The following is a 14,919-nucleotide window of genomic DNA, read 5'->3' as shown; positions in this document are numbered from 1 at the left end:
GTGCGGCGGGGGGGGGGGGGGGCTGAGGTATCTCCCTCGGGTGTGGCGCCTGGCGTTGTATTTTCGTTATCCTCCCGGCCGGCCTCGTTGACAGAATTCATAAGGTTGCTAGTGACGCCTACTATCGCTTTTAATCTTGCTTCCCCCTTTCCTGCCATTGTTGATCTTTGCGAGGCCAGGAAGAGGCGACTATTTCTTTCAAGGATCTAGATGAAACTAAAGTCTCAGCTAAAGAAATCCTCACAGATGACACCAAATTGTTTGATTCAAAAGATATTGGAACCTAATTGAACAAAGCAATCAAAGAAAATGAAGGGGTAAATCTCAGCTAAGCATGATAAACTCTAGAACAGAAGACACAAGTAATGAACACGATGGAAAGTATTTGTTGATCTTATGAAAAAGGCGGTGATTGTACAGTGAGAATGACAATCTTCAATATAGGAGAGATTTTACCAGTTTTGCTTTCAACTGAAAAGGTCCGAAAAACTGAAGAAGATCACCCTACTAGGTATTTTCTCCACTATATATAAAGGTTAACCCCTTTCTGCACCCTAGAAAACCTACCCTAGGGAATATTCGTGAGAATATTCCAAATACCCCTTATTGGGCCTACACTACTGCAACATCTATTCGTCCTCTGTCCGCCGTCTGTCATCCCTCGTAGGGCGTCCCGCATTTGAAGATCTCATCTTCCGTTGCCTTTATCAAATGGCTGTGGTCGTCCAAATTTGGACTCATACATACTCCATGTTGGATATTTTAAAGATCAAATAGCATCAAAAAGCAGTTAAAACATGAGTGAAGTAACATTATAACATATAGAAATATGCCCAACATCATACACTATCATTAATTAATAAGTTAGGCCAAATCAGAAGTGTAGAAGAATTAGTCAGAGGTGCAAAAGAATTAATCTAAGTACTCCGTCTATTTTAATTAATGTAACGTAATGCTTTGTTTTAGTCTTTTTAAGAAAATTGACATATACTTATATATTTGAAAGTTTTTTAATCCAAACATCTTCATTTTCCGCCGATGTATATGTAATGGAGACCTGCGTATGTAATATGAAGTGACATGTGGTCCGTATAGTTAGCTTATGTGTCAAACGGGCTCGTTTGGTATAAGCGATTATGGATAATTAATTCCGAGATTAAATTTGAGATGAATTATCCCATATTTGGTTGGAATAAATTTGTCGTATAACTAATTTCGAGATTAGTTATTCCGGGATTGTAGTGCTTTTTTTATCCTCATGGGAGGGTGGGATAACTAATCTCGAGATAATTAATCATAGAATAACTTGTTTTCCAACCAAACAACCCTAAAACTATACACATTTAAACATTAAAAATAAAAGGAAAGAGTTTACCCTTATACTTTGATAAATAGTTTACATTTATCTTTTGTTATATTTTTTTATCCAAATACCCCTTACCATTAACAAAGTGAGCAAATTGCCCCCAACCCTCACAGCTCTTCAATAATATTGTGGCACCCGACCCTCAGAATTTGATACCTATATCTATGTGGCAATTTGTTTGAGGGGCTGGGTGTCGCAGTAAAGGTCGTTAGGCCTAGGTCAGTTTTGCTTACTTTATTAACGGTAGGGTTTATTTGGATGTAAATATAACAAGGGATAAATATAAATTATTTACAAGAGTACAAGAACAAACTTGACCTTTTTTCCTACATAAAATTAGATGAAGAGAGTAGAAAATAAAGAGGTGACAAAGAAACATATATATAACCACAAAAAGTGTGGTCTAATTGCTTCTTTAAATAGAAGTTTCGGATTCAAATCTTGATAATAAAAATTCTTATAAGAAGCTTTCTCTCCAGTAAATCCAACACTTTGCGGATCCAAATTAGTGACAACGGATGCTAAGTTAAAAAAAAAAAAAAAAAGAAGGAAAAGGGCCAAAATTAAACTTTTTAAAATACCCTCCACCTAACGAAAAGCTACCAGTACCAGATTAAAAAAAATATTCGTTTTTTTCAACAAAAAAAAATCCATTAACCTGAATGACTTGAATTAATACCATTTTTGTGAAACCTCGACCAATAGATAGAAAATACCACGTTTGCAAGAACAAAGTCGAAAAAATCAAGCTCATAATTGATAGATAACACATTAGAAATCAATCATAATTATAGATGGTTTCTTCTAATTCAGCTTTGTATATTATATTAAAACTTTTAGTACTAATTATGAGAAAATGTTACACGCACCTAAACTTCCTTCATCATGTTGAGGTGGTAGCTAGAGCGAGAGAGGAACTTATTTCTACATTTGAATATTGAATCCGAAGAATCATTACTCCTCATGGATAAGATAATAATCAGCCCATATACAATTAATTGAGTATTGATTCAGCACCATTTACAAAATGGAAATAATTTATAATCTCTTTGCATGATAATGCCCTCAATTTTCTAATATATATATAGAAATCCAGTACCACTGTAACGACCCGACTTGTTGTTTTAAGAATTTACACCTCGTTCAACGACTAAAGGCATCTTCGTAATATGTATTATGACTCGTGTATGTGGTCGAGTTTAGTTTTCGGAAGAGTCGGAATTAAATTTAAAGGAAAATTCCCATTTTGAAGTTTAAATAGAAAGAGTTGACCAGAGAGTTGACTTTTGAGCAAACGAACTCGGAATGGAGATTTGATGATGACAATAGCTTCGTATGGTGATTTCGGACTTAGGCGTATGTTCAGATTTGGATTTGGAAGTCCGTAGGACAATTCGACGCATTTTGGCGAAAGTTGGAAAATATGAGATTTTGGAAAAATTCGACAGAAGGTCGAAATTTTGATAACGAGGTCATATTTCGATTCCCAAAATTGGAACAGCTCCGTTACGTCATTTATGACTTTCGTGCAAAACCTGAAGTCATTCCGGATTGATTCGATATGTTTCGACGCAAAATATAGAAGTTGGAAGATTTGAAAACTCATAATTCGATAGGCGCGATTCGAAATTTCTGTGTTGTTTAACGTTGTTTAAAGCCTCGACTAAGTTCGTATTGTATTTTGGGACATGTCGGTATAAATTGTTAAAGTCCCGAGAGCCTCGGATGAATTTCAGAAGGTTAACAGAATAAATTTCGGACTGAGGTAGCTGTTGAAATTGCTGCTGTTTTCTGGGCAGCAGCTGATGTTTTCGCTTCTGTGGAAGCTTCATCGCAGAAGCGACTCCTTGCATCGCAGAAGCGAACTGTGAAGGGACATGCCAGTCATCGCAGGTGCGATGTTGGAAGCGCAGAAGCGGACGTTGGCAGCCATGGGAGTGATCGCAGAAGCAGCAATTCTTTTGCTTAAAAGTAGAAGTATTTGAATCTATTTGTAGATGATATTAAGACGAGCCATGGTTCTTTGCATGTAACCGAAGAGCTTACGCCATTGTAATGAGATATTTGGAGGTAAAAATAAAAAATAAAAACTTATATACAGTTGCAAATGTGAGAATGAAATGTCAACATTTAGGCTCAACTATGAAGAATAAATAGAGTTGCATTACATTAAACTTACGAGATAATAATGAGGAATGAGGAAGATCAATGGTTGCTTGGGCAGTGCACTGTGGAAACGCAGCAGCAACCTGGGCAGGAGCTGATGAAGAAGGCCGCAGAAGTGGCAGCTTCTGCGCAGAAGCGCAAGGGCAGATGCGCCTGGCCATCGCATGCGCGACAACCGCAGAAGCGAAAGTGGCTTCGCAGGTGCGAGCTTGGCCTGGGCACTGTAGATCGCAGAAGCGAGCTTTTGAGTCGCAGAAGCGGCTCGGCAGGTGCGCAATTCCGTACGCAGAAGCGGAAATGACAGAAACATAAGGCATCGAAAATCAGTGACTTTTCATTTCGTTTTGAGAATTTTTGGAGCTCGGTTGTTGGGCGATTTTGAGGTGTTCTTCACGATTTCGACTCAAGTAAGTGTCCTATACTCGAATATGTTTGTATTTCATAAATCCATGGTTATTTTCATCATTTAATACGGATTTAGATGGAAGAAATCAAGATTTTTGCAAAATCTTCCAAAAACGAAAATTTAAGATTTGGAGGTCGAGTTGTTATCGGAATTTGATAAAATTGGTATGGTTGAACTCGTATCGGAATGGGTGTTCGGATTTCGTGAAAATTATGTCGGGCTCCGAGAGGCGGGTCCCGCGTTGACTTTTGGTTGACTTTTTAGAATTAAATTTTTAAGTCGACGTTATATTATCCGGAATTATTTCCGATGAATTTTAATGAAGTTATACAATTAATTTGGATAGATCTGATAGCTATCCGAAGGTCGATTCAAGCAAGGAGGCGATTTTGGAATATTGGACTAACTTCATAAAGGTAAGTATCTTGCCTAACCTTGTGTGGGGGAATTTCCCCTTAGGCATTGAGTCTTATGTGGAAATTGTTAGAATGAAAAATCATGTACGCGAGGTGACGAGTACGTTCTTGATTTATATGTGCAAATTATGTCCGCTGAAAATTGTAGACACCCGTAAGTATTAAATTGAAAAATTGTGGAAACTTAGTAAATCTTTGATTGCCATGCTTTATTATTTGTTTGTCGATTTCGTATTTATATAATAATTTGGTGTGATTGCTGCTTGGATATTTATGTGAATTCCATGTGTTTGTTGATTTGATATTTCCTGGAAATAATTTTATTATGAATTTTTTATTTGTAAATAATTAATTAAATAAGTTAAGAAGAGGCATTAATGTAATTATCGAAAATATGAATCAAAGAAGGTGTTCTCCTATGATGAATTATTTTCCATCCTTGTTGTTTTTTGAGGTTTTATAAACGTTGTGTGGAGCCTTGGGCTTTTTGTGGTAAAATTAATTGATTTTGTTGTATCGCTGGAATTGGTTGTGGCATATGGGCAATTTGCTATATGAATTGTTGTGTTGTGTTGTTGTCATAGTATTCCGTGTAAAATGTTGTGTGATTTGGTCATTGTTATACGGCGGATAAGGGTGGCATTCCATTGTTGATATTATGTGGGTATAAGGGTGGCATTTCACTGTGGTTATATATTGGGATATTGTCTGGGCGGAGCGATAAGGATGGCTATTAAACAGAGCAATAAGGGAGGCTATTATAAGAGCGATAAGGGTGGCTATAGGAGAGATAAGGGTGGCTATTATAAGGGATGATATGTGGTGATGTGAGAATATTGTGTTGGTGACTTTATGTGATGTTGTGATTTCTTGGTAATTTCTTTTATATATAATGTGCAAATTTGTTTTATAGATCCAGTAAATTTGATAATAATTGGACATAGTTGAAGTTATGAGCCTGTGAATATTGTCAGGGGGATTATGATATAGGCACGAAGTGCCGGAAAAATATAATGAATTTATTATTGGCACGTGAATTGTCCGTGCAGTTATGATATGAAATATGGGCACGAGGTGCCGTGGTTATATAGTTAAAATGATATTGGCACGTGAGTTGTCAGTGCGGGTGTGATAGAGAAATTGGCACGAGGTACCGTGGAAATATAAAAGTGGGTTGAGACCCGTATTTTATGATTATGAAATAAGGTGTCACATGGTGACTTTTATTTGAAAGAATAATATTCGAAAGATGTCTATTTGAAAGAATTATATTCGAAAGATATTTATTTGAAAGAACTATATACACAAGATGTTTATTTGAAGGAAGTATATTCAAAATATATTTATTGGAAAGTATTATATCCTAAGATTATTATTTGAAAGATGTATAGACGAAAGATTTATATTTGAAGAACTTGATTAATTGATTGCACTTGTATTCATTATTAGTTGAGCAATATTTATGGTGTTCTTGTTGCCCTGCTGTTTATATCACTGGTTGATTATTGTTGCTATCATCGTTATTTGTTTCCTATTATTTTTGTATGCTATATTGCACAGGTTGTTAGACTAGTGAGTGTCTTGACTGTACCTCATCACTACTCCACCGAGGTTAGTCATGATACTTACTGCGTACCGTTGTGGTGTACTCATACTACACTTCTGTATATTTTTTTTTATGTACAGAGCCAGGTATTGGAGATATAGGACTCGGACAGAGTTAGAGTGTGATCGCAAGGATTCAAGGTAGAGCTACTTGGTCGTCGCAGTCCCTTGGAGTCTTTCCCTTTTATCGTACTGTCAATTATTATTCGAGCAGTAGTGTATATTTAATTTCCTTCAGATCATTTCATGTATTTAGTTAGAGTTCGTGACTCAGTACTACCAGTCTTGGGAGGTTGTATCTTTATTTTCGCTGTTGGTTTCGATTATTTATAAAATAAAATAAAAATGACTTGAATTGTTATTATGAACGGCTTACTTAGTCATAGAGACTAAGTGCCATGACGACATTTATGGTGGAATTTTGGGTCGTAACAACCACCACGCGTTATGCTTTAATTTTCAACATTATGATTTTAGAGCGCCTATCGTTCGAGCCCAATGTCTATTTCGTTGTATGCGATGAAAGCATAAATCCATAAATCATCAGAGCTCAAGAGTCATTGGTTATGAGTTAATGGGCTTTTAATTTTAAAAAAGAAAACGGTTCATTTTTTTTAATCTGGTAGCTTTCCCTTAGGTAGAGGGTATTTTTAAAAAGTTTGGTTAACAGCAAAGATAGATGTGACCCAATAGTATAACGGAAGATAGATGTGGACAATATACCAAAATAGAAGGATATATTTGGCCCTTTTTTCAAAAAAGAAAGACAAAGAAAGAGAGAGTGAGACAGGCAGGGGTGTTCGTCAGTCGGTACGGTACGGTATTTAGATATTTCGGTTCGATATTTTCAGTATTCAGGTTCTTAAAATGCTATACCAATACCATACCTAATTATATTCGGTATGGTTCGACTTTTCTCCTTTCGATTTCGGTTTATTCGGTACGGTAACTTCGGTTTCAATATTAACTAGTGCATAAAACCATAAATTATAATATTTTTAATTAAAATACTCAAAAATATAAAAATAAAAACGTTCTAAGCTCACATGACAATTGACAAGATTTTATCCAAAACCAGCAAGTATCAATTCACAAAGAGAAAAAAGGTACATAAAGGAATAAATTTTATCATTAAAAATGTCTTGTTACTTGCTTAGAGCTAATTACTGAAGTTAGAGAATACAACAAGGACTAATCCAACAGATGCAATTCAATATACGAGAAGAACCACCCTAAAATCGTAAAAGTATTACGTTAAGATGCTTCGCATCCTAGAGAATAAGAGTCAAATCCTGCAGCCTACCTTATTCCTTTTTTTTTTTTTTGGATGTCTAAAGTAGTACATGGGCTTTACTGCCAGCCTCAACATGCATACCAAAGAAAAGTATTATGTAACTTAGTATGTTATAATCAATAATATGTGTATTTTGTAACTTATTATATATTTTGGTACAGTATCAGTATTTCGGTATTACTTTTCTAAATATCAAATATCATTTTTTTTCAAACTTAAACCAATAGTACCATATTAAATACGAAAATTTTCGATTTTAATACGATAATTTGGTATTTACCAAATTATTCACGACTTTAGAGACAGGCTAGAGGGCACGTTCTTGCTTTTTGGCCCGCCAAGTCATTTTCGATTAGCATAAACGTTGTTGGACTTATCGCTATTTCCAACAGAACTGTTTTTCTGTTGTGGCTGAGATTTTTTCTCTACGTGGAAGCCTAAACCATATTCTCTCTGAATTCTAAAATATATTTTACTCCCACATGCAGTTGGTACCACTGCCCTCAGACTCAGTTCCCTACAGTCTTTGTCCCTTTACAAAATCATTTCCATTTCCGTCTCTTCTTCTTTTTCAAAATCTAAGCAAAATCTCTAAAATGAATATATAATTATTTGAGCAAAGATTGAAGTTCAATAATTTTGAAATGAGGTCTAAATATAGTTAGGTATGAAGTGGCAGTATTGGGAGTTTACTTGCTGCTGTCTTTTGATCGATGGTCCCCATTTCTCTCAAAAGAACATTTCTTCTATCATTTTCAATGCCCGGCCCCCATTTGACAACGACAACAACAACATACCCATATGTGGATTTATAGGATAGTTTATAGATCACGTGAACTCATGGTTTTTCCGCCAAACTAGTTTACGTATGTATTTTTGAGAATTAGTCTCATATCATATGTTGGCACTTGGCTCCCATGCTTCACAACGGCTGAATGTTGCAATTGGTTGGATTCTGAGTTATTTACTCAAAGGAACAGAGATTAATTCCCACTTAATAATTTTTTTTCCTCTTCTTAAATGGTGCACCCATATTTTAGAAATCCTAAATTCGCCTCTGAACATACCTAATATATTCCCACAAGTGTATATTCATTTAACGACTCTCCAAATAAATTCATTCAGTTGCTACCAATGGCACAACTTTGGGATAAAAAAGTTATAGGATACATACGATATTCATGCATCAATTAGGCTTCATTTGTATTTATTAAGATTAAGACGTTACACACATCTGAATATTTAAAGATGTGTATTAATATTAAAATGTCTAAATATACATCTGAATATTAAGATGTTATCATGATCTGAATACTAACTATTAAGATTATTTTCTCAACATCTGAATGTGTAAAATTGGTTTATATTTAAAAATTAATAAATATAAAATTCAAATATAAATACTAATTAATCTGATACTATATCACCAAAATATTTTTAAAAATTTTATGGTAGTTGGTTGGGGTGCATGATTACTATAAGTGGTGGTTATTGGTGCCGACTAGTGATGGTGCGCAGAGGTGGTATTGGCAAGAGCGAAGCTAGCATGCGAGATACGGGTTCGGTCAAACCCAGTAGCTTAAGAAATTCATTAAATATATACAAATTATTAACTTTGGATTTTCGGAACACTGTAACTTAACGAACTACTACCTCGAACCATAAATCTCAAATCTTGACTTCGCCTCCGGTTATTGGGTGATGATGGTGGTTATAGTTAGTAGCTAGTAGTGATGGTGACATACAATAGTGGGTTAATGGTCGTAGTTGATGGTTGTAGTTGGTGTCGACGACTGATAATTATGGTGGATGCTAGTGAGCTATGACAATGGTGATTGTCAATATTAATTGGTGGCAGTTGTGATAACGGTAGTTGGTAGTGATGATTATATAAATGGTGGTTGAGACCTAAAAACAAACCCACATAATAAATGAAATATGAATAATTAAGATTAAAACTTTTTTATTAGAGCAAACAAATGGGACCTTAGTCTTTCTTTCCTTTTCCTTTTCAGTCTTATCTTGAATATATCATTTCTTACCATTGCTTGACTTTCATTATTGTTCTTTTAATTTCGTTTCATAATAATGCTCCTTGTTATACGATAGAAATAGAAGAAGAGTGGAGCAAGTTTGCAATAAGCTCTTGCCATTATTGGATTCTCAAATTGGGGACAAAATAGTCACAAGTGACCATTCCATGCATGTGCAAACCCATTGTTAAGTTAAATCATTGTTCTTGTGCAAAAGGAAACAAGAACAAAAGAGTACAAGAAGTTAGGAAGAAAATACTCGCATTATAGATGATTTTTTCCATTATTGAGTTCTTCTTCATGCATCAAGTGCAAGAAATGTCGTCGAATTGAAGGTTTTAATTCTTAGCGATCCAAGAAATTAAAACCCGAAAAAATTAATTCCACCCCCGCAGCTTGAAACTCATAAACTTAAGTTGGAGGTATTTTATTAATCCCTTGACGTTGTAATTCATTCAACACACTGTCGATTGAGGGGGGTTTCAGTCCGAGGGGAAGTGGTGGCAGACATGGCTTTGCTAACACATCTCCAATGGCCGCATCTATGCTCTCCGTTGACTATCACAATATTCAAAAAAATATGTCAGGAAATAAAATCATCAAAATATTGAAACACGTAATGAGCAAATTCACTAGTACATAAAAGTTAGGACTAACGATATTTATGACTTGAATATTTAAGGTTGTGTAACTTATACTTTTAGAAGAGATCAAAGAACAAATGCACCATTTTCCCTCATTTATGAACCTTTTTTAATAACGATAAAGTCATAAAATTATTTTTTGTAACAGTAAAGTCATTAAACTAAGTAACTGTAACACTAACGTCACAAATTTAATTTTCGAAAAAGAGAGAGAACTCACAGGATGAAAATCAGAAGGAGGTTTAGGCAAATCTTGTCGTGCTCCGGTGGGGACAACTTTGATCATGGCAGGGGGTGGGATGCACGAAACTGGAAATGTCTGCATGAAATTATTGTGTGATTAAATAAGACAAAAAACTTATTTAAATATGTATGCAATTGTTTTTCTTCACATTAATACGAAATATATAAAAAGGGCAGCCCGGTGCACTACACTCGAACCTGTGACTTCCTGGTCATATTGCATCAACTTTACCGGTTCTTCTAAATGTATCCAAAACCAAAAAGCATGCAACTGAAAAAATTAATAGACTTCATATAGCAAATAGTTGATTGATTGAATAGTTACCGTGGGTGCTATTGGTGAAGGAAAGCAAGGAGTGCCTGGTGCAAGAGAGGTTAGTACCTGCACCAAAAGAAAAGAGAATATTAGTTCTCTCCCACAATTATATGAATATAAATTCCATAGATTCAAGTAGGGGCGAAGCGAAGCCTGGTTATGTGTTCGGCCGAATTCAGTAACTTTTGCTCAAATAGTGTATTTGTGTTAAGAAATTCTTTACAAATATACAAATTAAAAGTATTAAATTTAGAACTCAGTTGTTAGTACTTGAAATCATCGTTTCAAGATCCAGTGGCGGAGCCATGATTTTCATTAAGGAGAGTCAAAATATAAAGAAATAAACTCACCAAGAAGTCAAGGGGTGTCATTATATACATATATACATATTTTTTTAAAAATTACCGAGCTAAACAGTGTAATATTTCGACGAAGGGGTGTCGGTTGACACCCTTTGGATGCATATGTGGATCTGCCACTGCCAAGATCCAGAACTCATAAAGTTAAAATCCTGGCTCCTTCTGTGGATTCAAGCCATAATTGTTCATTCTCTCAACAACTATAATATTTTCAAGTAAAAGAATATACTACTAAATATCCTTACACTGTTGATGTTCTACTAGAAATATTCGTGTTATTGCTTTAATTCAATGAATATAACTTAAACTCATATGTAATTGAGAGAGAGATTGAGAACAAAAAGACACTCACTCTTTGATTGTGTGAATGCCAAAAGGAAGGATCTGTAGGTGGAGAAGAATGAGGAGAAACAACCGGTGCCCATGCTGGTGGGAGAGGCGTTATATGTTTCGGCCACATGTGCATCATAGATTGATCGGTGGGTGGATGACCCCAGACGTGTAGAGGTCTAAAATGAGGCGGCATAGATGCCGCCGCCATAGGTGGAAAACCCATGGTCGGTGTTGGCGGCCATGGGTTTATATCTCTCTTTCCGGCACCTCTAATCAAGGCTGCACCGCCGTACATTTGTTTTCTTTGGCTCCAACTTGCCGCCTCCGCTTCTCTCGCAAGCAAATGTTTCCGATGGGCTCTATATTTCTGCACATATAACAACATCCCTTCTATGGTTATTTGTTGCAATATGTGTTCTGAAATAGTTAAAATATTGTTTTGCATTTGAGGGTGTGACTTAGCCATCAATGCAGTAGGTTCAAACTTTGGAGAACAGGATTTAAATTACGAGAAAGACAAAAAAAATACGTTGTGAGCTCTTTCCATTTACCTAAGCCTTGATACCTGCATGCAACCTTTGATGAAAGGTAACACATAGTTGATAGAATAATTGAGGTGCGCAAAAGTTGATCCCAACAATGCGTTATACAAAATATATTGTCTAATCGTATTTAATTAAACTAGTTGAACTAAAATAGAACACAATATTGTAATAATCTAGCACAAAGGCAGACCTATTTATAGTGTTGAGGGGTCATCGGACCTCGTAAACTTTGGCAGAAATCTTATATATGTATATGTGTATATCTTGAAAATGATTATATGAATAACTTGGCACCCTCAACGCTAAAAGCCTTTATGGGACACTGGTTGAGTGAAACAGTATTGCCCCGTCACGTTAAAATCCTGAATTCGCCTTTGATCTAGCAAGTCTTACTCTTAGAGTTTTGCCTTCTATTAAAAGGTGGTCTGTAAGATAATTGAAGTCAAAAGAGAGAATTTATTCATCTTTTGCCCCAGAAAATATACTTCTATTATGAGAAAAGCAGAAAGCTTCGAAATTTGCAGGCAAGATATGCTTATCTCTTTGTAGATAGAAATATGCTATTTGGCCAAAAACAAGGGAATGCAGCCATAATAGCTCGTACAATTGATAGTGATCTAATCCTTTTTCAAATTAATTTCCACTAAGCTCCTCTTGAGGAAGACTTTTAATTTACCATTGATACTAGTACACTCAATCTACTGAAAAATGAATATATACTTCTTTTTTCTTGAGTCGAGAGTCTATCGGAAATAGCTCCAGGTAGCGTTAAAGTCTGCGTACAAACTATCTTTCCCAGACCCCACTTGTAAAATTACATTGGGATTGTTGTTGTTGTACTTCTTATTCTTGAATATATATATAAGATGACTTAACCACAAAGAGAATGAAAAGCCAAGTCCAAAACAAAATCGGATGTGACCAAAGACGCACGGGCGTATGCAGCCTTTCAGTACCGGATTCATATGAATTCAGTACTTTTGGTGTAATGCACAAATATAAGTGTAAAAAATCCATTAAAATCGCAAAAAATACTAGATATAAATTCATAATCTTAAAAATATATAGATTCAATACGAAAAAATCTTAAATATTGAATAGATAGAACTTAAATCCTGAATCCATCTAGCGTAGCGAAGAGAAGAATGCTTACTTGAAGATGGCTAGCAATGTTATGGCGAGTGAGACCTTCAACACCCATAAGTTCTAAAATCCTAGATGGGACTGCTTTATCTACACCTAATTGCTCTACTGCTTGTACAAATCTCCTGTGTAGCTCTGGCGTCCAATCCACCTTCACACAATTCAAGAAACTTTTCATTTTATCCAAAATAGAAAAACTCAAGCTGGAAAGAAAATAAATTAAAGGACAAACAAACAAAGAGAGAAATACAGTAACTTTTCTTGTTACTGCCTCTTTTTAATGGTTTTTTTCATTACTGTATTTTTTTAATCACTGTTTTGCTTGAGCGAGAGTCTATTATAAATAATATCTTTACCTTTGTAAAGTAGGTTGCATACACACTATCTTCCTCAGACACCATTTATGAGATTACACTAAATTTGTTGTTGTTATTGTAGTTCTATATATAACAAAATACAGTTAACCTATTTAGCATAGGTTTATGGAGTTATTAAAGTTATCTGTAATTATCTTCTCAATGATCTAATTGTGTAAATATTTTTATTATCATCGAACTTAAACTCCGAAAGAAAGGTTTACTTCCTATGGATTACATGAAAACCCTAAAAAAAATATACTAAAGTGAGGAGCATAGTGAAAAGTTAATTCCTCATGATAATTTATCGAAAAAACTAAGACCAACAACAACAATAATAATAACAGATATCCCATAAGTGAGGTTTGAAAAGAATAGTGTATATGCAGCTTTATTCTTATTTTGTAAAGAAGGAGATGTTGTTTTCAATAGACTCTCAGCTCAAGAAACTCAGCTCAAGAGAAAAAGAAACTAAGATCGGTGACGATATTTTTGAATTATATTTTCCTCAAATCTTTTTTTTTTTTTTTTTTGGTTTACCTTCACTTTTCTCTTCCCTTCTGGATTTTTGGATTGCCTCGATGATTTCTTGCACTTATCATTTTCCTTTGACTTGGGTTTAGATTTTTCACTCTTCTGATTCAAATCTGATGGTATTTTTTCCACTTCATCTTTTCTGAAAGAGTTGTGTTCTTCTACGTGGAGTGGTGGTGTAGTAGTATTATAACTATTCATATGATCAGATTCGTCGCAACTACTAACTGAGAATTCAGCAAGAATCTCTGAGTCCATCTCCAAATCTGGTAGCACATCATCGTCGACGTTGCTCCCCAAGAAAATGTCATCAAAATCAATGCTTTCGAGCAAATTCCCATCACCAAACTGTAGAAAATCATCAACTCCTCGAATCGTGAAACTTTCCATGTGATTATCCTTGTCATTTTTGGTGGTTTTGTAGCTCAAAGGTGATACAGTTAGCATCCCAAAAATGTAAGTAAACTTCAATTTTGTAATAATTAATGCCACGTGAAATGAATATAAGGATGCAAAAACTGGAAACTAAACACCAAAAGGAGAAAGAATTTAAGTTATGGAACTGACGAGAGGATTGTTGTATATAGGGGAGAAGGGAGGGTTGGAAAGATTTGATTTCCACCACAACATGTGTAGAACGTCTCTCTTTTTCTCTTTGTTTTGGCTTGTTCTTGAATTAATAATATATAATAGTATTTTCTTTTAATATTTAAAGGGTTTGTGGATGGCCTTTTTTCGAATATAGAAAAATCTAGTATTACAAAAGCTCGTGAGCGCTGTTCTATTTGCTTTTGTTTCTTTTTATGGTTTGATTGGGTAGCTCGGTGCACAAAGTATTCTGCGTTCATGCAGAATTCGTGGAAGAAGGGCTACACCTAAGGGGCGTGATGTAGATAGCATACCCTAATGCAAGTATCATTAGCTACTTTCACGACTCGAACTCGTAACATATAAATCATGTGGAGATAACTTTTTACTATTTGATTGAGATGAGAAAAAATGGAGTGAAGGTTTCAAGCTACCTCTAAGTTGTGATGGAATGATTTTTGACTACTTCAATATTCCGTGAGATTTCGAATTCGAGCTCTAGAAATAAAAATCTTTCACTAGAGAGTGGATTGATATGAATGAATTCATGTATATCCGTTTGAATAGTGGAA

The 14,919-nt window shown here is 35.1% G+C and overlaps 1 protein-coding gene across 1 annotated transcript; it reads right to left on the bottom strand.

The window, feature by feature from the left end:
* On the bottom strand, positions 9,386–14,403 carry LOC109223484 (transcription activator GLK2-like). The gene is made up of 6 exons (XM_019387815.1): positions 13,766–14,403; positions 12,880–13,020; positions 11,201–11,548; positions 10,499–10,555; positions 10,151–10,249; positions 9,386–9,844 (listed from the first exon to the last, which is right to left on the bottom strand). The coding sequence occupies exons 1-6, from the start codon at positions 14,204–14,206 to the stop codon at positions 9,698–9,700; spliced, it is 1,233 nt and encodes a 410-aa protein (XP_019243360.1). The 5' UTR covers positions 14,207–14,403; the 3' UTR covers positions 9,386–9,697.

This window comes from Nicotiana attenuata, chromosome 3, assembly GCF_001879085.1.
Source record: "Nicotiana attenuata strain UT chromosome 3, NIATTr2, whole genome shotgun sequence".
Classification (NCBI taxonomy): domain Eukaryota; kingdom Viridiplantae; phylum Streptophyta; class Magnoliopsida; order Solanales; family Solanaceae; genus Nicotiana; species Nicotiana attenuata.
This window is presented reverse-complemented; position numbering and strand designations above follow the sequence as displayed.

Bases quoted from the DNA above. Each gene is read 5' to 3' on its own strand.
- LOC109223484 (XM_019387815.1), bottom strand. From the start codon at position 14,206: ATGCTAACTGTATCACCTTTGAGCTACAAAACCACCAAAAATGACAAG. The intron at 13,021-13,765 runs GTAAACCAAAAA...AATTGTGTGAAG, and splicing joins AAGGGAAGAGAAAAGTGAAG to GTGGATTGGACGCCAGAGCT. The intron at 11,549-12,879 runs GTAAGCATTCTT...TTATATGTGCAG, and splicing joins ACATTGCTAGCCATCTTCAA to AAATATAGAGCCCATCGGAA.